The following is a 26,643-nucleotide window of genomic DNA, read 5'->3' as shown; positions in this document are numbered from 1 at the left end:
TGGACTTCTGAGCTTGTACAGGTCGGGGGCCAGAAGGAAGCGAGGATGATGCATTGTCAGGTAAAGGTGGTGAGTGAGCCATTCGGTCAGCCAGGCTGTTGAGCTAGCTCCCACTGTGTCCCTGAATTTGAAGTGCACAGTAATAGTTAAGCGGGACGGCTTGTTTAGCCTATGTATTTATTGAAGGATTTTGAATGTCTTTGTAACTTTCTTTAGCTCCTTCAACGCACTGAGCGAGTCGGTGCAGATTTTAAGTTCTGTAACGTTTCTTAACGCGCTTACATGTTCGATGGCATCATGTAGTTCTAATAACAAGCAACCCGTCGTTTCAGTGGCATAAGTGCGTGAATAATTAATTCAGGAATGACTAGACCTTACGTAGGAGACCCGTCCTCATTGCGCAATGAACGTTGCATCCGTGCACACAACGCAGTGGCCTTGGAGGACGATAGTCAGAGTTGTACAAGCTGGCTGATTACGTCGGTGAAGATTGGTTGTCTTGTTTGTAGTAACCTACGTGTATACCACAACGGGAGGAAAGTGATTCTGTGTCGTGGTCAGAGGTGACTCGCCAGTGAAATTATTGTTAGGAGCAGCGGCCTCCTTAATGTGCTGTCTTTTGAGGATTCTGACCTTCTCTCGCTCAGTCACGACCTCTGAGGTAATAGTCAGTTCAATTTGCCTGCACCACCTGAACCAGTTCACGAGGTCCTGCACCCTGCATTCGTTTCAGCGGTGCAGCAATGTCGCGCTCTCTGACACGTCGTTTCTTTCAAATGGTGCAGGAAAGGTGCAGGACCGGTTTAAAATTTTGCTGGACCGTCTCATACTGTCGGTGTTGACTTAGTACGGACGTACAGGCGCGAAGCAGCAGCGCTGCAGACGACGCAGCACATGGGCGCAAGCACCGTCAAAACCCCGCTTGCGCGCGTCTGCTGTTTCTATACGCAAGCGTGGGTTGTATTTACGCCTCAGACGTCGATAATGCCTGCGGTTTGTGACCCTCAAACTTACGCACTCGTCACTCGGTACCTCGGACAAAACATAATGCCTGCACCACGTCTGTACCTCGGCATTGTGCCTGCACCGCAGACATCGAGCTGCACAATTTCCGAACTTCTAGTGCACTCCCGTGAACTGTTTCAGAGTGGCGCAGGCGAATAGAATGGACCTAGCGTTGAGCTTAACGGGCTCTTGCAGAATTGGAATGACTAGGAAGTGCGGTGGTAGTTACCACGGGACCTCAGTTTATCACTTCCAGAATTTGCCCGCTGCCGAGTAGGTAAAACTGCGCATGGTAGACAATGCACGGTTGGATGACTGAGTGAACGAGGCGGCGAGCCACGTTAGTAGGGGCCCTGCCACTCTTTGGTGCAATCCTGCACACCAAGTGGAGAGTTGTTGCCGATGTTCTGCAAATCTTTCGAAGCTATGAGGCACCGGATTCATGCGGGTGGTTTTCTAGTAAAATCAGCCGCACTTCTTCTTTCTCCTTCCAGCCTTCACATGAAAGTTCGCCTTAGACGCCGCCATCCTGCCGCACGTATTAGCGACCGAGGAATAGCAGGACCTTTCAACCGGTACTTCGAAGCCGGTAGCCTGTGCGTAATTCATGGAGAGCATCTAGGACTTCCTGTAAATGCCGGCATTGCGTATCCAGGTCTCTGTGAATGGACCACAACGTGAGATCGTCCGCGTAGATGAGAAAGTAGATATCAGAGGTTTCTTGTAGTATACACGCGAGAGGAAGGAAAGGAATACCGAAAGGCAAAGGCATCAGCACAGACCCCTGCGGTACACCTCGGTTAGACGTAAATGACCCAATTTGTTGTCCCACTACACGTATGGAGAGCATTCGATCGCAGTGGAATGCATGCACCAGTTTGGTCACTTTAGATGCCAGGCCGAGACTCCGCATGTTACCAAGAAATCGCCTAGTGCTCTGCGTTGTCGTATGGCTTTGCTATGTCTGTGGCAACCACGGTGCGCACTAGGTGGCTGTAAGGTGATGCATGTAGCACCTCATCTGTTAGTACTGCCAGGTCGTCTACAGGGTCTAAGTTTTGTCTAAATCCAATTTGAGCTGGCTGATCCCTTTGATGATGTTCTAGACACCATTGAAGACGAGTGGCCAGCATCTGCTCAAAGGTCTCGCCGACCGTTGGCGTTAAAGAAATTGGCCGCAGCGCCTGAAACCATGTGGATGGCTTTCCAAGTTTTGGTATTGGCACGACGACGGAATGTTTCCACTCATGGGGAATGATAGCTTTGGCCCACACCTCGTCCGCAGCTTGCAGCAATGAGACAACTGCGTCTCCTTCCATATTCTTGAAGAGCGCATATGGATTATTGTCGTAATCAGGGGATGAGTGCCTCCTAGTGCTTTCCATGGCTGCGATGAGCTCGGCTTGCGTAATCGGAGCGCTGAGACCTGACGTATCCGCTAAATCATCGATTGAAGGATGAGCGACTGCAATCTGCTGGTGTTTAGGAAAGAAACTCACAGGCGCTTGACTTGCGAGTTCCTCAGGAGTCAGGTTGAGCCCCAGCCGAATACTTACTGAAGGATAAGCTTGATGGCTTCTCCGCTCCATGACCCGGGTAGTGCACCACATATAGGGCTTTGTTTCCTGCCCCTGATCCGAATCATTCACACCAGTGTTTCCATGGGCTATGTGTCAACATCTTCTCATGTCGTCTTGCCCGCGCGGTAATGCGATTTACCGAGGCACGAGCATCGCAATCTGCAGGGGGTTGCGATTAGCCCGAAGCTCCGCTTGGCGGTGCTCTGCCCACAGCTTGAGTAACTGTATGGCGGGTATCGGTTAATTTTCATTCACAGTTAATAATATTGTGTAGACTGTGAGAACAGACTATAGAGTAGGAGTGAGGTTGCTCGTATTTAGCGACGAAGCTCGGTCGTCCGAGCGGAGCTCACCGCAGTTCGCAGCTGTAACTTTGCGGCAAAGTTGGTTTGCGGTTGTTTAGCTTATAATCCAATATAAATAGGGCAGTGGTCGCTTCCGCAGGGCTCGGGCGAGAATCGGTCTTCCTGGTTGTGTAGAACTGAGCTGGTAAAGTCACCCAAGATTGAGTCGCGTATTCCGAGGCCTTCCGTAGAATGGCACCAGTAGTAAGTTTTCTTTTTCTTTTTTGGTGGGCGTGTTAACACTGCAAACACTTCTTGCTGCTGATTACACCACTTGCTTTCGTACGATTAATTTATTTATGTTGTCATAAAACACTGGAAGAGTGTTCGTGTCAGAAAAAGAAATAAAAAACAGTCCGTAGTGCCTTCATCCGTGTAGCATCAAGCGTTTATAAGTGGACCAAATAAGAATGACTGATTTCTCAGACAGCGAAAGGTGCACGCAATTCGGAGTTTAACGTGTTGATTTTTATTCGCACATGTTGTGCTGTGAGATGACTCTAAACGAGGGGAAAATGTCAAAATACATAATATTTATTCAAAACTGTAAGTTGCACATATGAAGCGAACATAGGTGCCATAATGTCCAAACTAACATACAATACATTCTCTAGCCGTTTTCTACTTAATTTCTGGCCGTTTTCAAGTTCGAAGGGATGCACGACAACAGTATGTTATCAATTGATTGAACTTATAGAGTTTCCTTCCTTAGCGAAAAATTTACCGAACTCGCATCGAAGCGCTGTCGTCTTAATTTCTTTGCCTACCACTCACTATCAATTCACAGGATTTGGCGGTTATGAGTTATCTGGAACGTCTCGTAAAAGGGCGCACAAAATTGGTAGGCAAAGCAGAAAAGGTGGCGTTGTCTTACGCTGCAGTACTAATCCACAAGGGATCAGCAAGCTTGATTACTTCCACATTGACTCAGCTCGGGCTTCTCCATGTTAGTCTGCACAGCGTATCCACACCCTTCTTTCTTTGCTCCTGCAATGGGTATCCGGCACAGTTCGCGAGCGACATTTGTTCAGCGATGCAGATTAGTGCTATCGCATAACAAAATCAGGCGACAACATTTGTCAAACATACTTATATTGTCATTTCCAAGATATTGTGCTCTGTAAGCCTTTCATGCACGTTTGAAACTAAGACAAGAAAATTGTGAAGTTTGGGTTTTCTGCATGGTACTTGGCCGGATAAGTAACTCGAGCGCTGTACAGACGAGGACAAAGAAATGGCCGCACACAGGCGCAATAAAATGTTTTTACGCACCCCGACTGCCTTAAAGACAAGGTTTTTTTTTTGCTTCCCCCTTCCCCTTTTTTGATATAGTGCGTTTAATCACTGATAAAGTGATGTTTTCCGAATGGATACAGGTGATCTGAAAGTGCGCTGAACAGAAATAGTACCTAAATAAACAAAACTTTTGAATTCAGAAGTGGACATGAGATTTATTGCAAGAAAGTGTGAAGCATGCGCAAAGTATGCTTGACGATTGCGAAACATGATAGACAGTGGTGCCACTAATGCTCGAGATAAGACTCTTGCCAGTGAAATTATGAGATTTTTCATATCAGCAAAAGCTTTATATATGCCGCACCAAATAACTAGGATTATGAGCGAAACAACTTTGCGTTCAATTACACTGTCGCTTAGCAGGCGCGAAGTTTTGCGCATGAGCTATGTAGGAGATCGTGCCCCATTTGCGAAGCTGGTAGATTAGGTTATAATGACTCGGCGTCACGTTTTGTGAATAAAGCCGTGAGATCGTGCCCCTGACGGCAGGGGCTGTGATTCTATGAAATATACACTAAATATACAGGGCTTGTTGGGCGCCTAATGCTGGCATTCATAAAATTAACAATAGATAATTTGTCATGCACAATTTATATATATATATATATATATATATATATATATATATATATATATATATATATATATATATATATATATATATATATATATATATACATGTTTGTGTGTGTGTGTGAGGAAGTAGGAGTGAGATGGGGGGGGGGCGCCTCCGCCGACCTATGTCGTCCAGTCGATCGGGCTGCTAACGCCTGGAAATGCCGAACGCTCTCACACGTGTGTGTGCACTGTCATGCCCGTTCTTCCTTTCCTGTTCATTTATCTTTCCTTCTGATTTTATCCAGTGTACCGTCTCTTGCAAAGCGCAGTCCTGCTGCTAACCTTTCCGTCTCTCCTTCGTCCTCTTACAGCCCTCGCGAAGGAACGACACATACAGCTGTACTGTGCCAGCGGTCGCAGCACGGAACCAACGCTGCTGATCTCGCGGAGTCGAACGACCGTGCAGCCCAGTTCCGGCGGCCACAGGGCCATTAGACGTTCGTCAAGAGTGTTCTCAGCGATAGACAAAAAGAAAGGACGTTCATCGGCACGCGTATCACGCCAGCGCGGTCGATACACACCAGGCGCGTTCATGTTTTACGCATCTGGCCGGCCGCACGGCGCATGCCACTTCGCTTCGCCGCGCACCGCTGACGCCGGGTCAGAAGGCGGCCACACCACACGGCCCAAACCGCCAAACACACCGCTCGGCTTCACTCGGTCAGCAAGGTCAAGCCGCGCGCGCGGTACACGCGGCACTGTAACCGCGCGTCACCCGTTTTGACACCTCTGCGCTGATTTTTTTGGGCTGCCAACTGGCACGCGCGCTGTTTCATGGCTTCTGGAGAAGCCTGCGAATTCCGCACAGCAAAAAAAGTAAATTGCCTGGAGCTTGCTTTCGCGTGGGGAGGGCAGGGCGGGGACTATACGCACGAAAAAAGTCAGTGCAGTAAGTGTATTTTGTATTGGTGCATCTCGGTCTTCCATTCAGGCGCGCTTTTGGCAAGCCGCCTTTTCCTGCGATGTTGTTTCCTGCGCGATGCGTTCGCCCGTTGAGCTCAAGGTGGATAAGGTTCAGTAGGGTCTAACTAGAGGCGTTGCAGGCATCAGTATGCCTCCGGTTACTCCATTTCACTTAAGATTTGCTCAAATAAATATTAAATAAAGAAAGTGAAAAGGCCACATTAGCCCGCGTAAAGACTGACAAATACAAGATAAAGAAAAAGAAGAACAGAGACCAAATAATAATAACGAACGAGAGTCACTGACGATAAAATCATTCGTGATATATTGAGCACATGTACGTGCTAACAAAAAAATCACGGCCACTAAGTGGCCATGATCCAAGTATGGCCCCAAGTGGCAATAGATGGCTGTCTGCAGCGCCCTAAATGTGTAGCGTATATTAGTTGCACTTGCTGGGCATATACTAAGTATTCCAGTGACTTTGTCCTGGTTCACCGGAAGAAATGAGGGGGGGGGGGGGCGGTATTGAAACGTACATGACGCGGTGCTTGCACGATGAATTTTAAAACTGCTCGGTGAGGCAACATGAAGATGAAAGCGATGAAACGAGGTTTTCACACTTAGTGCTAACTTCACGTATTCACACAATTTCAGTCCAAGGTCTATACGATATACAGACTGACTCAACTGACTTCTTTAACGAACCATGACGGAAGTTATTTCACTGAGAGTTTTCGTATTAAATTTCTAACCTCGTGGCTGATTAGCGAAATGAGGTATTCCATGTGTGTGAGCACGTTTCGCATATTCAGTCAGCTTGTTCTTTCGAAATATGCCGGTATATGATTGGGAACCCGCTGAAATGCAATTTCGTTACTGTTGGTTCGCTCAACGTGTGTCAGCTCCGCAATTTTACAGCAAAGCTGTTTATGCGGACCGTGTGCCGTCGTTGTCGGACTTCGCTAAAAACGGGCCACGTGACTTAGTGGGAGAGGAAAAGAAGGGCTCAACAGGGGGAAAGGAGTTCGAGTGAGCCCTTTGCTTCTATGAGAATGCTGTCTTATACGTTCTTTCCTTCCCTTTTCCCCCTCCCCAAGTGTAGGGTAGCCAACCTGGCACGTTCTTGGTTAACCTCCCTACCTTTCCCCCTTCGTTTCTCTCTCTCTCTCTCTTATACGCAAATTTTGTATGGTTGTCACACGGTGCATTTTAGGCGATCGAGCTAGATCGGCATTGAATTTATCGACGATTGATTCCACCCTGCCGCAAAATAAACCAATGTTATGCAGGCGGTTTGCAGCCAACGAACAGTGCCCGGCGATTGAAATGCCATACTAGAAGCGCGTGGCTGCCGGCACTTCTTGCTGGCGCGAGAATGCCGGCAGCCACGCCAATTGTCAAACCAATCCAACCAATCGTCAATACGATTGCAGCGCCCACATTTCCAGTGGTGGGCCTTGCGCCCAATATACGGAGCTTTGGATTAGTGGCTCCGCACATTCAATCAATCAATCAATCAATCAATCAATCAATCAATCAATCAATCAATCAATCAATCAATCAATCAATCAATCAATCAATCAATCAATCAATTTTATTTACCAGAAACAAAAGGAACTGGAGGGATACCTGGAAAAAAATCTGTCGCAGCAGCTTGACGGAGGCCCAGGGTCCCTTTCATCCCAGCTGAAACTATAAGACCAAGAGTAGTGCGTACTCCTGAGAAAGGAACGCTAAAAAAAAAAAACACTGGGAGAACCGAAAAAAAAAGCACTCCTAAAACAAGCTCACCACGCGAAGCACGAAAAAGCGAAAATGACGCGAAAGAATGGTGAAACAAAAGATTTAGAATATAGACTGCTTGCGAAGTTTGACTTGCATGGTGCAACAACCAGTGTAACTAGCACAGCTTCGCTGTTCGACCATCTTCACGGACTGGAAGGGGTGGTGATTTTTATAACGATTTTAATGTATGCATTTTTGCATGGACGCTGCAGAACAGCTGAAGTGTGGACTGTGGATGTCTCTGTGGATGTGAATCCGTCAGTGCACGCGCTCTGCCGGACCTCTCACATATCGATACGACCTTTCCTTACGTGTGTGTCTCTTATTTATGCTCCACTTTGATCGTATTTAGTTACAATGTATGCGCTGGCATGTATGTGGGGCCACACACAGGTGTCGTGTGTTGTTTTTTCGCTCAAGTCCTGTCCCTTCGTCTCTTTGCGCAACAGTGTTGATTACGCAGTTGTATCGTGCACGTTAAAGTGATTACATAAAGGTCAGTTTGTGGGACAAATAATAATTAGCCAAATGAAAAGAAAATCTATATCTAAGCGAGCCAGCCGAAATAACAGCACACACACACACACGCACGCGCACGCGCGCGCCCTCAAACAAATAAAGAAACGAACACGTGTGGCGTGTCTTATCAACAAATTAAAAAAAAAAGATTCGTATTTTCTCGTGTGACCTCGTGTACATTGATAGCTTGCCAATAGCTTGCTCAAGAGATAGACTGCCTTTCCGACTTCGCTTTCTGAAAATAACTGCCAGATACAACAGCTCTTGCACTTTCACGATGTGACATCGTGGTATTTGCGGGCTTTATGGGGAGTAGAACCTGCGAGCACACACGCAACGGGAGTTTGAACGAAATGCAACAATGGGAACACAATTTTGAAAAATACTTAAAGCGGGCTTTGCGGCGAGAGCTGGCACGCAGCAGCGACGCCGACCTTTCCTGGCCCAGCGCGCGTCCGCCGGCGCGGGAAGATTCGAGAGCCCGGTTCTTGGCGGTGCGAGTAACCATAGCTACGGCCGTTGCTAGCAACAGCGGCGTACCGGGTAGGCGGCTGCCCCAGACGCGCAATGGACGCGTACGGGGCGGGGGGCCGGGAGTCGGCCGTCTCGCTCACCTGCCCAGCTTGCCGCATCTCGGCGGTGTCGACGCGGGCGCGGGCCATGTGCCCCTTCTGCGGCTCCTTCTACAACCGGGACGCCAACTCCAACACGTCTCTGCGCAGGAGAACGGCACCGGGCGACAGCCTGCCGCACATAGTGAGTGGCGTGCGCCAGACGCTTACACGTGTGTCCGTGCCATTTGTTGACTTGCCTCTCGCTGGGAGGGTCGTTATCGCTGCAGGCTGACAGCTGGCTGTGCTCCATACGCCCCTCCGAACTAGGCACACGACAATTACCCCTGCCACGCTTCAGAAAGCGCACTCATTCGACGAGGGGAGCTAGCTAGCAATATGTCTAAACTATAACAGCAGCCGTAGTGGTTTTTAAAAATACGTGTAGGTATACCGCCAACGAACTCAAGGAACGAAAATGTTCCTTGAAGCTGGGACAAGATGCTCAGAAAGAATAGCCTTGTATTCACAGACAATTCTAGTGTAAGAGCTTTTTACGAATACGCGAGGTTTTTACGAATTAAAAAGCTTTTTGTTCGTAAGTGCTCTAGCTGTGCCACTCTCTGGCCGCCTTTGCTAATATGCCCAGCATGAGGATTGAATTAAGTTTTCTCTTACGAATAATTTTCGCGTAAGAGGTTTTTGTTACGAGACCAGGGATCGTATTCAGATAAACGTTTTTAAGCTATAGAAATCTTGTCTCACCTAATCGTGAAGTTGCACACATTAGTGAAGACGGCCGGCGAATGGCAAACAGCTAATTCGTCTCCTAGCTAGACTCGTATTCACAAAAAGAAAAAGAAGAGAATGAAAAGGAAGATTCTACGCTAAATTTTTTCGTAAGGGCAGATGCCAGTCAGTCGTAAGCCAGTCAACAAGCCAGTCAATCGTATTGCCCACCACGTTATTAGCGAAGGCGTCCGGCCAATGGCAAACAGCGCTTACGAACGATAAGCTTTGTGAATTCGAGCCCTGTTCCGTAGGTATGCTTTATGCGAGATCTGCGCAGCAGGAGTCACAAATGGAAGATTCGGTGCTCCAAACAAGTCTGTGTCGACCTGAACGAGTTAGTGGCGACTGCATACTGTATACGCATGAGTTGTACTCCTGAACCTTGTATAACCTTGTATGACCGTATAAAGTCGGGGCTATGACGCATATAGTTGTGTAAGAAACTCTGTGGGAGCACAGACCCTTCTTTATAAATTAGTTGCTCTAAATGGCACGCTTAATATTTTATTACAAATAACTCACTCCACGGCGTGAAGAATGCAGATAAGAACACGTCTATACGTCTGCATTCTCCACGACGAATGGCGCCGAGCGATTTGACCTCAACAGAAATGCCTCGTAACAAAGGAAAGCTAAAAGAAACGTGTAGTGAATCTTTAACAACAACGCGAGCATTGTTGACGCATGCAGTGTATGTAAGGATCTCTTCGTGGTGTGCTCACGATAAGGCGGAATAAAAGGAGCCAAGCGATTTCTAACATAAGTCGACTTTTTCTTTTTATTGCAAGCTGACTGTGTCCGGATCATCCTTGTTGTGATGGTCTTTGCCGTCGGTCGAAGTAGGAGAACTCTAATTAACAGTACTTTAGTATGCAGAAGTCGTTCACGGCGCCGCTTCCAATGCGCGGGTAATATCTCAGCGTTCCTCTCGCCAAGAGGGCGCTTCGCTGTCGTCTATACACTGGGTTGCGAGAGCGTTCAGGTATTTGTACAGGAAAAACACTGACTTACAGTGGAGGAAAAGGAGTAGGAAGCTTACCAGCAAATATGCGACCGGTATAGTAAGCGACATGACAACAAAGAACGTCAGACGCAAAGTCAGAGAAACAGAGGCAATCTCCTGGGTGGTGGGAATGGAAAAGAAATCTGCTATGAGTAAATACCTAAGAGGTACAAAACGAAATCAGGAAAGAAACAATTTATGATAACTCAAAGGGAAGCTCTTTGCATTTCGAAGTGAGGTCAGGATGCCTTTTATAAAGCAGCTTCTCCAAGGAAGAAGAAGCGTGTGCTTTCTGGGGCAAGGCTGGCGTAACGATGGAACATGTTTTATTAGAATGTGAAGATATCCGACCAGCTGTAGGTTTAGGCTCCTCTGGCCTCCATGAAGCCCTCGGGTTCATCGGCAGCAGGGGGAAAGTAAACATATCAGCAACAGAGATTAGTAAAAGGCGATTGGAGGAAATTTAGGGGTGGCAGAAAAGTGGGGAGACCACAAACAACGGAGACGTACAAAAGCGAAGCTCCCAATAGTGGTTCAGAAAGTTTGATGCTGGGAATTCCTTGTGTTTTTTTTTAAAGATAGGCAAGACATTAGGCAAAATAAGAACAAGTGATGGCGCAACCCACCACCCTGTTCCAAAGGCGACGCTCATAGCAGTCATCCATCCATCCATCCATCCATCCATCCATCCATCCATCCATCCATCCATCCATCCATCCATCCACCCATCCATCCATCCATCCATCCATCCATCCATCCATCCATCCATCCATCCATCCATCCATCCATCCATCCATCCACTAGTGGGGGAGAGGAGAGCGTTCAGGCGCCCAAGTCGACACATCCACATGCTGTCTCCAGTACAATTCTGTTGCGTCCACACATGCAAGACGGCGTAAATCCCCCCCCCCCCCCCCCTACAACTCCGTAACCTCCACTTAAGAAGACAAAAAGATTATAGTGTGGAACAAAACTTGCGCGTAGTAAAAATAATTTTAGCATTCCTGTTGGCAACGATGCGTTTTTTTCTTTATATTTGTGCTAAAGCATCAAAAGGGCCGCAGACAAAGTATGGCTTCATGGTGGCTATAGTTTTCTATAGTCAAGCGAACTAATAAAACGAAAGCAAAGTTTGCACTATCAAAAACATTTGGCACGCATTTCAACATATTTTGAGCTGTACTTTCTTTTCTTCTTCTTTGAGGAGTGGTTAAATCATTTGCCCTCACTTCGTTTATTCATTTCTCAGTATTTTCTAAGGGGGATTCACATGCTGGATGTAATTATCGATTTAGTTCACGGCCCAGGCTTGACGGGGTCCAACAGCTGCGAATCACAGGTTGCAACAAAGATCTTAACAGACTAGTTGCTCGCGGTGCGATTCGATAGTGCTCTGGCTCGTCGCCCTCAGTACAGGAGCTGTATAAGCGATTCTGTCTGTCGTGCGAATCCAAGTGGTACCAGTGGGCAAAATTTCACATGAATCAGACCACGCAGTCTGAATATGGATGGCGATAAGCTCGAAGAATCGCATTTTGCAACGTGTCTCACTTTATGCGTAAATTGCAGCCATCGATTCGCGTAACAGGGTGTCCCCATTTATAACGTTAGCCAAGCTGTTCAGTGAAAAAAAAAGAACAAATTAAAGAAACACGGTGCAATTATAAGACTTACGGTGTTCATTCGTCAGACGTCTGACAACCGAACACCGTAAGTTTTAAAATAATATCTTGCACAGTGTTTCTTAAATATATTTTTTTTGTTATTGTTGTTGAACAGCTTGGCTAACGTTAGCCGGGACACACGGTAGACTGCAGGATAACAGGAGAGAAAAGTGCTAAGTTTTGAACTCTCAAAAAAAAAAAGAAACAATAAAAAATAGACCGGGAAGGCTTCCTGTTTCCCCGCACTGTAAATTTTCATTATGTATCCACCCTCCTTATTTTTTCCCCGGCGTGTTCCGGTTGTACAATAAGTCACCGTAAGAATCCTGAATGAAATAAACTCTCAAAAGCGCTTGCCACAGCCTTCCTCTGTTTCAATCTGTTTTCGTTTTAGCACATATAGGGCATTCACATGATCCCCCTGCACGTGCCCTTTAAATGTTCTTAAATGTTTTGCAAGATTTCTTGACGACTATAGGTCGAGATTCCTTGCTCACAAATATGGGTCGATGGTTTATTTTGGGTAACAGTACCGAAGAAAAAACGTTGACCTATATTCGAATAAATATCATATTTATTTGATAGTTTTCAATTCTGTGATATTACTCAGCTCGGACCTTGAATCACATGTAGCACTGGGCTGTCCATCGGGCCCGCGACGCGGCGGAGCGGCATGGCCTCTCTGTCCCGACGTAGGAGCGGCCCGCTGCGCACTAATCGCGCGCACCGACGGACCTCAAGAGAGTTATTCATCCATCCATCCATCCATCCATCCATCCATGGAAAGAATAGTGCTGCTTGACGAAGAAAAATAAATTGCGACTTTATCGTCTTTGTGTTGTACACAACTTCTTTTCTGTATGGCATCTCGTGGTGCTCGAAGCACGTGGACAGAATTTAGCACTCTCACGTTGCCCGTGTTTAAGTAGACTAAATTTATAGAGTTCTAATGTATAGCTCTATGGTATCCTATATATATAGTTTCGCAGCTGCTTGGCCAAATGCTTATGCTAACTTCTTTTGTTCGAGGCGGTCCAAATTTTATTATTTGAAAATATTTAATGGGGGGGAATGTAGGCGCATTACGTTTATTTTTGTTTCTTTTGCGTTAGCATGGTGAGATTACAATGTAATTAGCCTAATCAGCGTAATAAGTTCCGAGAACTTGTGTAAAATTGTCACATTTCCTGTTTCCATCATTCAATTAAGACAACGTGCAAGTCCGACGTGTGTCGGCAGCGTGGCACTTGAAATGGCTTTTAAATATAAATGTTTCTTATACGATTTCTGAAATTCAGTGTTTCTGTAAATCAACGTTTAAGCACTTATATCTACTATAGGTGTAAACATAGTAGAGATCTGTGCGTTTAAGCCGCCGGCGACGAGGCAGTCATACAGAGTGAAAGGTCAGGTTTGATAAGTCGTTTTGAAGGTCCTGGATGGGTATTAATCAACTCTGAGGCCAGAAGTTCAAGAATTCAAGTCACGAGCGAAATGACGCAGCGCCACCTGCGAGATTTTAACTAGTATTTTTCGCCCAGTGATTTACAGCGCAGCTCTATCGGGCACTTGGCGGCTGCAAATTGTGTAAGCTAGTTTGTAAAAAAAAATAATTATGGGGTTTTACGTGCTAAAACCACGATCTGATTATGAGGCACACCGTAGGGGGGGGGGGGTGCTCCGGAAATTACAGCATTCTCACCCTTTCTTCACCCCCCCCCCCTCCACACACGCACACACATTCCCTCGTAGTAGGTGAGCGCAGTAACGTGAGGGAAAAGCAGGCAAGCAAGCAAAAGATGGTGGCCTTCACTGTGGGAGAAGGCAGCGGTCGGAATAAATAAGTTCAACGCCGAAAAAAATCGCTAAGTCTGCTGTCTTTTTTTTTTTTACTTTCGCGGTAAACAGGTTCTCGGTGTCGCCTCATTTCGGGCCTCTTCAATAAAAAGCAACTAAGGTGTCCAGTGGGGGGATGCAGCCTTTGTCTGCCAGTAGAACATCCCGATGCTCTAACCATTAGGTCACGATCACACGCATATTTCTGTTGTGCCAAGGCCGATTAGCTCTTTGACACGTTTGGAGCCTGCGTCAAGCGTCACTTTCTCGCATTCTTCTTTCATAGAAGCTAGCGCTTTGATACGCTGCGTTACACTGCACAGGCTTTCAGCATTGGCTCCCATTCTCCGGCCCTTATTCTCGCAGTGCGCAGCGCTGTGCAAAAGCTGCGCTAAGTTGTACCGCTTTCATAAACGGCTCAGGTTGAACAGGCTTTAACGTTTTTCGCCGGCGTACAATTTTCACACACCACATGACATAGAGATACATACACACGATTGCATAACATTTGGTCACAGATGACGTCACAATCCGTATTTTTCTCGCTTACGCCCGTACCACTACCTATGTCGAACACAACAAGCGGGGTGTTGTAAATTCGCGTCGAACGGCCGCAGTATATATAAATAATGCTGTCGTCATAGGATCGTCGTCAGCTTTGTCGTCGTCGTCTTGTCGCAATTTAAGCCGACTCAACTCCAGTTCACCTCTACGTAATGCAAAGCATTCATGATTTAGTAGAGAATTGCTCTTATCAATCATATAACTGTTCTGCAGCGAACGGTTAATGCTTCTGCGACATGTTGCGAAATGATGTGGAGTGCAGCGCGCGGTGTTGCTTGTTGTTGTTTTGATATCCAGTGACTCAACTTGGCCCATACCCTGCGGCACGGACACAGTGGCACACATCCGGTAGCCCCTGGGCGCATACTTATTAGCTCCAGGGGCACATATACTGTTATGATCGACCTGTCAAGAGTGAGAAACATTCAGGCGTACGTTCCCATGACAAGATGATTTGCCTCGTCCCAGAAAAGGCTCTTACGTTAAGCCTGGACCTCTACCTGTCAAGTGTCAGAAGCGTTCAAGTGGGCGTGACAACATAATTACCCTCTTCTCCCAAATGGAGTCACCCCTTTTATTCCCCGAGCTAACACAAAGGGAAGGACGAAGGAAAGAAAACCCGAAGGGCAGGAGGTCGACGACGGCATAATCTACTTCCACAGGCTCCCCGCGAAGACGCCGACGACCACAGGACTGCCAGGGGTAATTTAAGGTCGTCCTGGTCCCAGTGTTAATCAGAGCCGCTCGAGACTCGGTTAAGGGTCACAATCATGTACCAATGAAGTGAATACATTCTTTCCTACTTTTTTTTTTCATCATCACGATGCCCGCTTTCCTCGTCGTTTCCTGATTCTTACGGTTAAGACCCACCTCACCCGGTCGTGGTCGTATCAACACCCAGTTGCACATGCCCACCGTGGTTGCTTAGCGGCTATGGTTTTGGGCTGCTAAGCACGAGGTCGTGGGGTCAAATCCCGGCCACGGCGAGCGCATGTCGATGGGGGCGAAAACACCCGTTTGCTTACATTTAGGTGCGCGTTAAAGAACCCCAGGTGGTCTAAGTTATTCCGGAGTCCCCCACTACGGCGTGCCTCATAATCAAATCGTGGTTTTGGCACGTACCCAAGTTGACGTCAGAGATGACCCGGCGTGGTCACTTGTGCATACGGCGTTGCGCTGCTAAGACCGCAAGGTTTCGGGTTCGATTCCCGGCCACGGCGGCGGCATTTGGATGGGGACGAAATGCGAAGACGCTCGCGTACCGTGCATTGGGTCCTTGTTAAAGAGCCCCAGGTGTTGAAAATTAATCAAGAATCCCCCGCTAAGGTTTGCCTCATAATTAATTCGTGATTTTTGGCACACAAAACCCCAGAATTCAATTTTAACGTCAAAGAGGTTCATTGATGAGTGGCACATACCCAGTGATCAAATGGCACCCGGTAGCACATGGGAACGGTCAACATTTTTAGACTACACGATCTTCGGAATGGCCCCTCAAGAACGACCAGATACCCGTCACAAAAAAGTGGGTTGAACTCGTCAAGAACGGTTTGCATTAAGAGATCAATCGTCATGCCATCGTCGTCATAGAGTTTCATATAATTACTAGCGTCTACGGGAGCTTTAAGCAGGATGGTTCAGCCAGTATGGGAATGATGAGTAAATGAGTTTGCCTAAACTTCCTCGTTCTTGTTTAAATCGGCTTCGCGATTTTTCAAACTCATCATTATCAAGAACGTACAGCGTTTTAAATCAGCAAGTTAACATTTTTGAAATTGTCCGACGGTGGGATTCGAACAGATGCCCTCTAGCACAGAAGCCCGATATTGAAACCATTACGCCATGGATGAATGCCCAAACGGAAACGCTGCAAGAAGACAAGTACACTTGTCGAAACGTTGGCTCCAGCATTCACCTTGTTCACGTTTTGCTCATCGTCTTGAATTTCCATCTCCCACATTCCCCGTCTTTTCTATGGAAAGGCACAGTTACACATTCACATTACACACACAGTCACATTATATAAAACGATATTGAATATATACAGTGTACACAATGGTTATGTACAATTATCATGTGACAGAGGCGCTTTAGTTAATTTTGTAGTGATACTTAGAGATGTGTATACACAAAAATGATCGTGCATACGAGAGCACAAACACACACAGATAAATCACAGGCACCTACATAGATACACATTCAATGAATACTTTTGATGACCTTGCTACAAGAACCAGGCTGGTCAAAAGTTAAGCCACACGCGTCCATCAGTCACTGACAGGAAACGGCATGACCTCTGTGGAAGGAACTCTTCTTCCCCAAGGAAGAACAACTCCTCTGACAGAAACGACAGTAGCTCAGAGTAGAGCCTCTCCAGAAGTGGAAGCAGAGCGCGGCGACGATGTCCCACGGCAACCGCCTCGCACCGGTTACGCTATAGACAACAGGCCCCACAGCAATTAAAAGTCGGGCAAAGCGGCCACGTGAGCAGTCAACTCCGAGGCCACGGAAACCAGTATGCACGGCCCTCCAAAATAGCCTAGCAACGACGCATTGTAGCAGCACATGCTTGTTGGATTCTTGAAATGGGCAATTGGGCCACAGCGAAGATGGGACTATGTCCCACCGATATAGTCTGACACGCGTTGGGAGCACTTGGCACCCTAGACCCCACATGAAGTCGCGTAGGTTGCCAGGCAGAAAGGACGCCGTTATCGCATCCCACGACACATTATTGGAACGTGCGAGGCGTGCTGGGGGAACTAGAGGAAGCAGGAAGGCTGAAATCGAATCCACAACACAGTATTCAAGGACGTCTGCATCAGGACATACCTGTTGTACGTGGCGATAAAATGTCACGGCCGTAGAGTAAAATGCAGGTGCGTTTAACACTTGTGGCCCGCGATTTAAGTGCACGCCCGGTAACAAGTAACGAACTTTTGTGCCAAGGAAATAGCAGGCGAGTTCACGCGCGGGACACTGAACACGTTGTAACAGGCGGAGCAGAAATCGCAGAGCAAGCAGCCGGCAGCGGACAGACACGGATGGGAACGCGAACCCGCCGCGAGAGCTTGGTTGTCCAAGCGTCGAGCGACAGACCAGTTCTGTATTGCCCGACCAGAACAAGGAACCAAGAAGGGTCTGCAAGGACCTAGTAACTCGTAATGGCGGCTGTATAACTTGACAAACGTACCACACTCGGCAGCAAAAATACAGATTGTGCTAAGTACCTTCTTTCTAATAGGGGTGAATTATGCCTTTGAACATCCTGAATATTTCGCCATACATCTTCAAGAATTAAGAGCCTAACAGAATCTGATACGCCATCATGCGTGTAATCAAGGTCTAAAGTACGAATCGAATCGCTTTTTTGAAGACGGAAAAGGGAACTTAGGCGTGTCTGTGGTGAACCAATGAACAAATAACGACACTTTCAGAAATTTAGCGCAGCACCTAAAATATTTCCTTACTCAGTGAAAATTCGAAGGCTACGGGATAAGTTACCTTCATTACTGAGATACAATGTGATGTCATCGGCGGAAGCTGTTACCTTCACAACACTGCTACCAGGCAGTGGGCTAACTCTCTCAGAATCAAACGCAGAGATGACTCAAGGCTGAGCACAAAGAGTACTAGGGATACAGGGCATCCTTGACGAATACCATGATGACGAATGATGCAATTTCACGACCATCAAGAAGCAATGTACTTCGGATATTTGAATAGGCATTCCTAATAAGTTTAACAAAATTTGACAAGCCAAATGAGGCCAGTATAATAAATATGTAGCTATGTTCAAGGCGATCGAATGCCTTTTCTTGATCTAGTGAAACCAAGAGACCACGTACTGACCTGGTCAGCGTGTACGTCATTATATCGCGCGTAACGAACGAGAGAGTGTATCTCTCTGCCAGGGACTGAGCATGCCTGATGGTGTTCTATTAAGGAAGGCATCAGGCTTCGCAAGCTTTGAGTGACAACAGCTGTGAAGGTTTTGCAGTCAACGTTGAGAGTCGTGATTGGCCTCCATTCCTCTGGACGAACTGTTGATGAATCGTGCTCAGGTATCAGCACAATGCGATAGTCGCGAAAACTCGCCGGGAATTCAGTTCCCAAAGCAGCAGATGATAACAGGCACGAAAGTGGTACCAATACCTTCTCAGCAGGTATCGTCCGGTCTTGGGGCTTAGCCACGCCTCATGGAAGATAATTCCGCTTCACCTCATCAGCTGACGGTCGTGCACAAAGACGGTCAGCAACCTCAAGTGGAACCTGAGGCAGCTCACTAAGCATTGTACGAGGTGTTTGAGTACCATGACCTATTTGCATAGTCGCACGCGGGATGTTTTCAAAATGCTTTATAAAGAGGGAATAATCACGCGTGGGAGGCCACATAACAGGAAGTGCTCTTTTGGCCGCAGAATCGAATGTATTCGGCTGTCTAAAAAGCAAGTTTCTTGCAAAGCGCAGAACTTCAGGTTGTGCACACGTAGTACGTTTGCGTCACCAAGCAGCAGCTTACAAAGACTACACTGCCATGAGGCGTTGTAAACGCCTCCGTAGCTCACACTGCCATGGCCGCGTCAGCGGAGCCAGTTGATTGACCCGAAGGGCAATACGGAATTTCGTGGCAGTATCCGGCAGTTCTTCTGACATACGTCGTTAGAGTGCACGTCCATCAATTGAAGAATGCAGACGCTACTGCATCTTGAACACGTCCCATGATTCTGGGTCAGATCCAGAAAGACAGGCACGCAAGACTCTTGACGAACAAGAGCGCGAGCGCGTGCCATGTTGAACGCGGATGTCGAGAAGCCAAGGGCTTACTGATGAGAAAGGAGGGAAGAAAACTTCGAGCTTAACTTGTGTGGGGTCGGCAATAAAAACAGGAGGTGAAGGTAAAGTTATCACATCAGATTGTGAGACGTACTGAGCTAAATTGCTTGGCACATAGGCATAGTCTAACCTGCTTCACGACGCGCGCGTCGCCACGTCCAAACAAATGAAGAACCATGAAAAAGTCGATGTGTATCCAGCAACGAAAAGTGCTGGACGAGAGGACGCAACTCCAGTGCAATCAGGGCGACCCCAGCCTGGGCCTTGCACAACCTCATCTCGTGTCTAAAACACAATTAATATCCCCAACAAGCACCACGTGATGGCCGTCCAGGAAATACATACGTCCAGGTCATGAAAAAAATCGTTAGACTTGTGGACTATACGCTGGTTCACAGATGCCCAAAATACGTAACCTAAATGAAGGTAGTACGCAATCAAATGCCAATATCCGCCGTGTCTCGTCATAAAAAAATTATGATCTCGCAAGAGAGCTCTATTATTGAAAATAATAATACCGACTCCACTAGAGCGTGATGTTGCGAATAGGGAAAAAGAACTTAGGTTGAAAGTGCGTTTCAAAGTAAGAACATGTCCAATGGTGAAAAAAAAAAATGTTTTTTTTTTGCAAACACAGAACGTTACAATTTTTAGCGCGGGCCACACTGATAATTTCGGCTTGCTTTATAGGACTTCGGTATCATTGTGCTTTTATTGAAATGATATTCAGGGTGTCAGCCATATTTAGCTATAAAAGTAACCCCGAATTGACCCGGTCGTGTTGTTCAAGTCAGCGCCCCGGGAACAAGTCCAGGGTACATGCACTGCACACGTCACAGGGCACACTTCGACCGTCCCAAAGAAGGCCGAGGTTCCTTTGGTTGCTGTAACTCGGCAGGGCGATTCGGGGCGCCGTCCGACCATTATATATAGAGGCTGACGCGAGGGCACGATTTACGTCTCGTGGGACCACCATTTCTACGTCGAGCCCATCCAGGCTTGGCAAGAGTACAACGCTACTATCAACTACGAGGCTGAACCTATTTTATGATGATGATACTGTCGGTAGTGGTTGGGATTTGGCATCCGGGGGCTCATTCAGACGCGACGGCGCTGTGGCTTTTGCAGCAGATCCACAAATCGGATGCGGCGTTGTAAGTGACGCAATTGAGGCGGGTGAAGCTACAGCACATTTTGTGAGTGTATCGAGCGTATAGAAATCGTAAGGTCAGGTGCTTTAGCCATGTTTAAAATCTCGGTGCGATCAGGAGGATTGCAGCCGAAGTGGAGGCGCTATCGGCCACAGCGAGCGTGTCCCTCGCTGCCTGGAAAGCCAGCAAACATGGCGTGTTGCGATCGGCCACGTCATCGATAGCACGGCCTTCTTTTTTGGTCGGGCAGGCCGGCGAACATGGCGTGTTGGGATTACCCGAGCTGCATGCTTCTTCTTTGTCCATTGCCGACGCTGGTTGATGCGGTGTCAAGGCAATTTCTTTGGTTACGGCATCACGCGCAGTCGCGACTGCAGCTGACGCCAGCGGTGGGGGGGGGGGGCGGGGGGGAGAAGGCTTCAGCAGCAGCGTCTGAGTATGAACCCCGCACAGGGCCCGCGACCGTAGGGTGACCGTCCCCGCAACGCTTACAAGGACGGTCACATCCGTCGCTTTCGCGGCCACGGATACCACAACGGCCACAGAACGCTGCGGTGCACTGTGCACGTACGGTAGTTGTCGCTGGAGCCACACCAACGACACACGCGGTGCGAGCCGCGGTACTGTAACGTCACACCATGACCAGGGACTCGCACGTAATTGGGGACAGGGGTTGTGGTGCTCAAAGAAGGGAATCGCGCTAAAAAAGACACGGACGAGTAAGGACATGGACGGGCCCGTCCATGTCCTTACTCGTCCGTGTCTTTTTAGCGCAATTCCCTTCTTTAAGTATGTACGACCGACTCGCCCAACAACGTGCTCTCCTGAATTGTGGTGCTCATTTACATCCGAACGAAGCGCGCGCCCGTGAGCATGCCACGTCGTCTGCTCATAAGACCAGCGTCGAGCGACAAAACTTTGCCGTATGATGATAGTGCCTGGACGAGGACTTCGTTCGGAACGAAGGGCGGCAAGAGGCAGGTTACGTTGGTGACCTGCGGGCCGACGGGAAACGACAGGGCAACGCTCGCCACCGATGACAAGGCAGCCAGCGCCGACGATTAGAGTCATTGAAGCTATGCTCTTGACGGTGACTTGGAAATTGAGACCTCCCATGTGCTTTACGCAGTAAACTTCAGAGAGGCTAACTGTTGAGGCCGTCGCGTCGACGACGGTCTCGGGACCATTCCCCGTAGGGACAACAACATCGAAGACTTGGGCTTTCGAGGAAGTTCACGACGCTGTAGGGGCCATGGCGTGAGAGGTGGACGTCCCTGACGTGAAACAGGCAGGGAAATCAGCAGACACTCTTCTTCCTCCTCTTCCAACAAAGAACAGCGTGCCGCGTTTCTCCCGCGTCCAGCGCTTCCCGGAGGACTTCCGGTTAAGCCCTCTGGAATAACACAAGTTACAATAGCCTGTAAATTTATATAACTCCCCAGCTGGCACCAGTTCTGCTGTAGGGTTGGAACGTTTGATAAGTGAATTTTATTGTTGAATACAATGAAATCCCATACGTGAGCTCGACGCATGGCGCACGTTCCTTATATCTGAACACATCAAGATTATGTGCCTACAGTATACTATTGTTACAGCGCAATCACATGCAACCACAAAGTATGAAGGACGGGACACAAGCGCTGTTTTTCTTTTTTTTTAATTCCCTACAGAAGTTAATAAACTTGGTCTTGACCCTAACGGCACTCTTCTTAATAGGCTCAAAATTCTTAGCGATGGCCACTTGCGCTTTTTCATTGTACATTCCCTTTGGCAGCACAACAAACCCTGTCTCTTTGTCTGCTTGAACAAGCATAAGGTTATTTCTTTTAAACAAAGAAACCACACCAGCGCTTGTGTCCCGTCCTTAATACTTTGTGGTTGCATGTGATTGCGCTGTAACAATTTTTATGTCAAGCATGCACCAACTCGCCCAGAAAGAAATTTTAATGAAGTATACTATGCGACAAAATACTTCCTTTTTCTTGGCTAACTTGACTGTCAAAAATGCCTGACCGGAAGTTTTCTGGGGTCATGAGTGCACGCACTGGTGACACAGCGTGGACAAAAAGGGTCTATAGTAGTGTGGAACATTTAATCTGAGCCCTTAGCATTACTTCCAATACTGGACTCGTGCAGAATTTATATAAGTATATCAACTCAAGCACACTGTTGTAGAATTTGTCTAGACTTGAATAAATATAAGAAGGAATGAAAGATGGACAAAACAAAGAAAGAAAGATACAATAATTTTCATATACACATACGTACATTCTAACATTCGACATGGAGAAACTAACCTGTGACCTCGTGCTTAGCAGCACAATGTCATAGCAGCTAAGCCATCGCAGCGGGTACGCAAAATTCTGCTGCTTAACTCAGTCGTCTCATAATGTTGATTTATGTGTAGCATCACCACAGGCCTCTATGTTAACGTGTACGCACTCAACCAACGCGCATATAATAAGGTAACTTGCTTGACCTCACGACCTCATCGTGAAAAAAAATTCAGCAATGACAATGAATTGACATCACTGTAAATTATGCATAGGGGTGGCCTGAACCCCTGGTTTTATTAGGCTCGGGAAGCTGGAGTTAGTGACAACCCGGACAACTGCTGGCTATACTCGGCTGAAAGCGCATGTATGACTCCAGCGCAATACTTGACATGTGCTACCATCTCTTGATTATATGTATATGTGATGAGGCGTCATGGAGGCGTAATTAAGTGCAAGCAGGCGCATGACAAGAGGGGGATGACCTATGTGCGATAAGGAAAGAATAAAAAGGCTGGGCCTAGCAAGCGCGTCACCTGAATGTCAGTCAAACTGCTTTTGGAGGCGGAAAGCTATCGAAGGGCTTCATTTATATGTAATACTGCAACTGATCACGCACAGGCACATGGCAAGCGCTACGCTACTGTACTATAGTAACGAACGGGTCAACGAACAGCTCGAGCGGGGCAGGTGGGCGATCGAGTGGCGGTTAAATGCCGGAAAATTCGAGCTTCTTGACTCTTCGTATTGCGCACGACGGTTTTTCGCGCCACACATTGCTGCTCTTTGCTTCAAAAGAACGCCAATAAATGAATAGAAAACGAAAAGTTGAAACTTATTCAAGTTAAGCTATAGGCTTCGAACAGAGTCAGAAGCAACTTGCGTGGCCCAACATATTTTGCACACGAGTATTGTAGGAGCCCGGGGTCAGCAGTGCAAATGTTTTTTTTTTCCTCGAGAGCATTTTGTGACTGGCATGATTTATGAATTCTAGCAAAGCGAGGTAGCTTGCAGCTACAAATCTCTTCCTACCCGTAATGCTTGCGTGTGCTGGTACATTAATCACGGTGACTGTAAACCACATGGCTGGAGTTCCAAATGGTAACATTGAACTGAAATCCGTTTGAAAACTTCTCGCTTGCCTATAAAGGGAGGGAAAATGATTCGTATATGTCTGAGCTGCTGTGTTAAGATTTCCGTAGAAGCACATGTGGTGTAGTTCCCCCTGTATACGTAGAACTTGTTGATTTAAGGAGAGATTATTCTTTTCCCGGCGTGCACTCATCACGTAAATGGTAAAAAAACCTCCTACACAAAAACCAAGAACGCGAGTAACATATTACACACACACACACACACACACACACACACACACACACACACACACACACACACACGTACACACACACACACATATATATATATATATATATATATATATATATATATATATATATATATATATATATATATATATATATATATATATATATATATGTCATAGCAAACCGGATTGTTTTTTCGGCCATTGCCAAAAAGGCCGGGACACAAATGCCTTCTTTATTTCCGCTAGTCATCTAAATACCGCAGTGCACATGTAAGGCTGTTAGCTTTGCAGAGTAGCACAGCATAAAACCGAAACAAATATTTCTTTCTGGAATACCCATTTATTTGCCGCTCGGTGAGGCCATATCTGCATGCACGTATTTTCGTCTTCGTGCTCGTGGCATGCGAAAAAGGGCTACGCTTTTACAAACTTCATTTAATCGAATGTTCGCGTACAGCGTGCTAATGGAAAGAGAGCAGAACAAAGAGAAGACCGTCAAAGCGAGATGGCGCACAGACTGCAAAGAAAAGTGGATAGCTTGACGGCCACGTCTCTAATAACTGTCAGCGGAGAGAGTCCGTGAATGTCATGTCGAGGGCCGAGCACCGTGTTTCCTGGGTGCATACAGCTACATCGTGCCGATTGCCTCTTTCATTTGTACACGTCGGGCAGCGAGCGCACGCTCCCGAGGTTCGCATCTTATCGAGTGACCTCTGCATTCTGCATATTTGATGCGTTTTCGCTCATTGACATGTACGCGTGGACGACCGGCTATGCAAGTAAAAAGAAAGAAAAGAACGCGGGAGGGGGGGGGGGAGAAGCGAAAGAGAGATAGGGGAAAGGGGTCAGGAGGCGGTAACAGCCGAATTCGCCGAAAAGAGAGGAAAAGAGGTCATTAGAGAGGCATCGGTTGTTCGAATGCTGCCCATTCGATTGGCGCAGTCTCCTAGACAACCACAGCGTAAACAAGATCGACGCCGCTGAAGCGAAAAAAGCAATGGGAAAATGAGGCTACGCAATCAATGCTACTCGTGTTCGTTGGCGGACAGGACGTACACATAGGATTGTTTTCAAGTCAGATATAAAAATACTCTTCTGTGTAGAAAAGGCACGACGTCTGCTGACACTTAACATAAAAAAAATACAGAGAGACAGAGAGAGAGAGAGAGAGAGAGAGAGAGAGAGATGAAATGCTGGCAATCATGTGTCCACAAGCTCGCTTGCACTGACCTTCCAAGCGCGGCACATGGCGAAGTGCTTCTCTTTATATCGATAGAATCCCGATATTCCGGCACTTAGTTTTTGAAAAAGCGGCTAATTTCCATGCGAAGAATACTTCTTGCTTCTTTGGCACGAGAGAAACATGCGTTCGATCGCGGCCTCCCTTCAGGGAGGGAGGCCGATCGCACGCACGCGCGTAAGGCGAAGTAGCTCTTTCAGACATTTGGAGAGGTGCGCCACGTGCCTATTTGTCGCATTCTTCTAGCTAGCGCTTTGAGATGCAGTGTTATAAGACTGCACCTCCGCCTTAGGGATCAGCCCATACGGCCCAGCCCTTTCCTCGTAGCAGATATACGTATATAGCTATGTAGAAGCTGTGCGACATTGTACTGCCTGCATGATCAGCCCAGATCGAACATGTTTCAAAGTTTCATCGCCGATGTGCCAATGCCATCGTCGTTTCAACATACTCCACATGACATAAACATAGGTATAGGTACGATTGCAAAACGCTTATTCGCAAACGCCCGTCCAGTACATAGCACTGGATCACCCCCTGCTAACGCTAACGCTAAATCCTTGCGTTTGCTGCTATACGCTGCCCTATAGCTATCTATCAAGCTCTAAAAACGACGGGGACGAAAAGCAAGGACACGAGACAAGCGTTACAGGGAAAGAAAAGGAACTGATCGATCGTGTTTTGTGCATTTTTTTTTCTGTTTTTGCGCAGCATTTCGCTTTGGCATCAAAAGCGAGATTGCGAGTGAGAGCTTTCTCAAGGAACAGTTCTGATGTTGTGCGAGTCGTTTTCAGCGAACGGCCAGCCAAGCCACGCGCCGGCACGTGACATGAGGCCACCGGCTCCAACGTTAGCCGTAGTGGTAGAGCGACTTGCACACCGTCAAAACTTTTGTTTGAGTAAATGCTCAAACGGAGCACAGGGCACAGAGGTGGACAACTATTGTAAACTCTCTTCTTCTTTACCTATAAACGCTAAGGTCGCTCTGTACGGAAGGACGGAACAAGAGTTTCGGCTGACGGCCCTCCTCTCATTAGCAAAATCTACAGATTTTAGGCATCTAAATTATTCTTGGAAATGACGATGGTGTCCTAACCGGCAATTGGAAGTACCATTTACAAGGCTGCCCGTTGCCGTATTCCAACACTTAATCTTTACTTGCACAGATGTGGTCTAGAGTATCCCCTTTATGCTGGGGATATTTTTATTATCATGCCGGCGGTTTTCTACTCATCGAAAACGATGTCAAGAAATTCCGCTTGGAAACCTAGGACTGCCTTAAAGTAGTGCTGTTATACTCTTGCTTGGAGCAACGGTATCAGGATATAGCCACAGGAGCGTTTGCCCAGCCAT

At 47.2% G+C, this 26,643-nt stretch overlaps 1 protein-coding gene and 1 long non-coding RNA gene across 2 annotated transcripts in view; one reads left to right on the top strand and one right to left on the bottom strand.

Moving 5' to 3' along the window:
• LOC142565941 (uncharacterized) overlaps nt 1-8,801 on the bottom strand; it is a 40,138-nt gene extending 31,337 nt beyond the window's left edge. The window contains exons 1-2 of the long non-coding RNA XR_012824924.1: nt 8,668-8,801; nt 7,379-7,441 (exon numbers count right to left, since the gene is read on the bottom strand). This is a non-coding gene — a long non-coding RNA (uncharacterized LOC142565941). The remainder of the gene's footprint in view (nt 1-7,378; nt 7,442-8,667) is intronic.
• LOC142565903 (putative E3 ubiquitin-protein ligase HECTD2) overlaps nt 8,623-26,643 on the top strand; it is a 53,648-nt gene continuing 35,627 nt past the window's right edge. Inside the window, exon 1 of the mRNA XM_075676495.1 lies at nt 8,623-8,809. Coding sequence (XP_075532610.1) covers nt 8,714-8,809 — 96 coding nt within the window. The 5' untranslated portion in view covers nt 8,623-8,713. The remainder of the gene's footprint in view (nt 8,810-26,643) is intronic.

This window comes from Dermacentor variabilis, chromosome 1, assembly GCF_050947875.1.
Source record: "Dermacentor variabilis isolate Ectoservices chromosome 1, ASM5094787v1, whole genome shotgun sequence".
NCBI classification, from domain to species: Eukaryota; Metazoa; Arthropoda; class Arachnida; order Ixodida; family Ixodidae; genus Dermacentor; species Dermacentor variabilis.
Note: the sequence above shows the minus strand (reverse complement) of the source record. Positions and strands in the feature narration are given on the sequence as shown.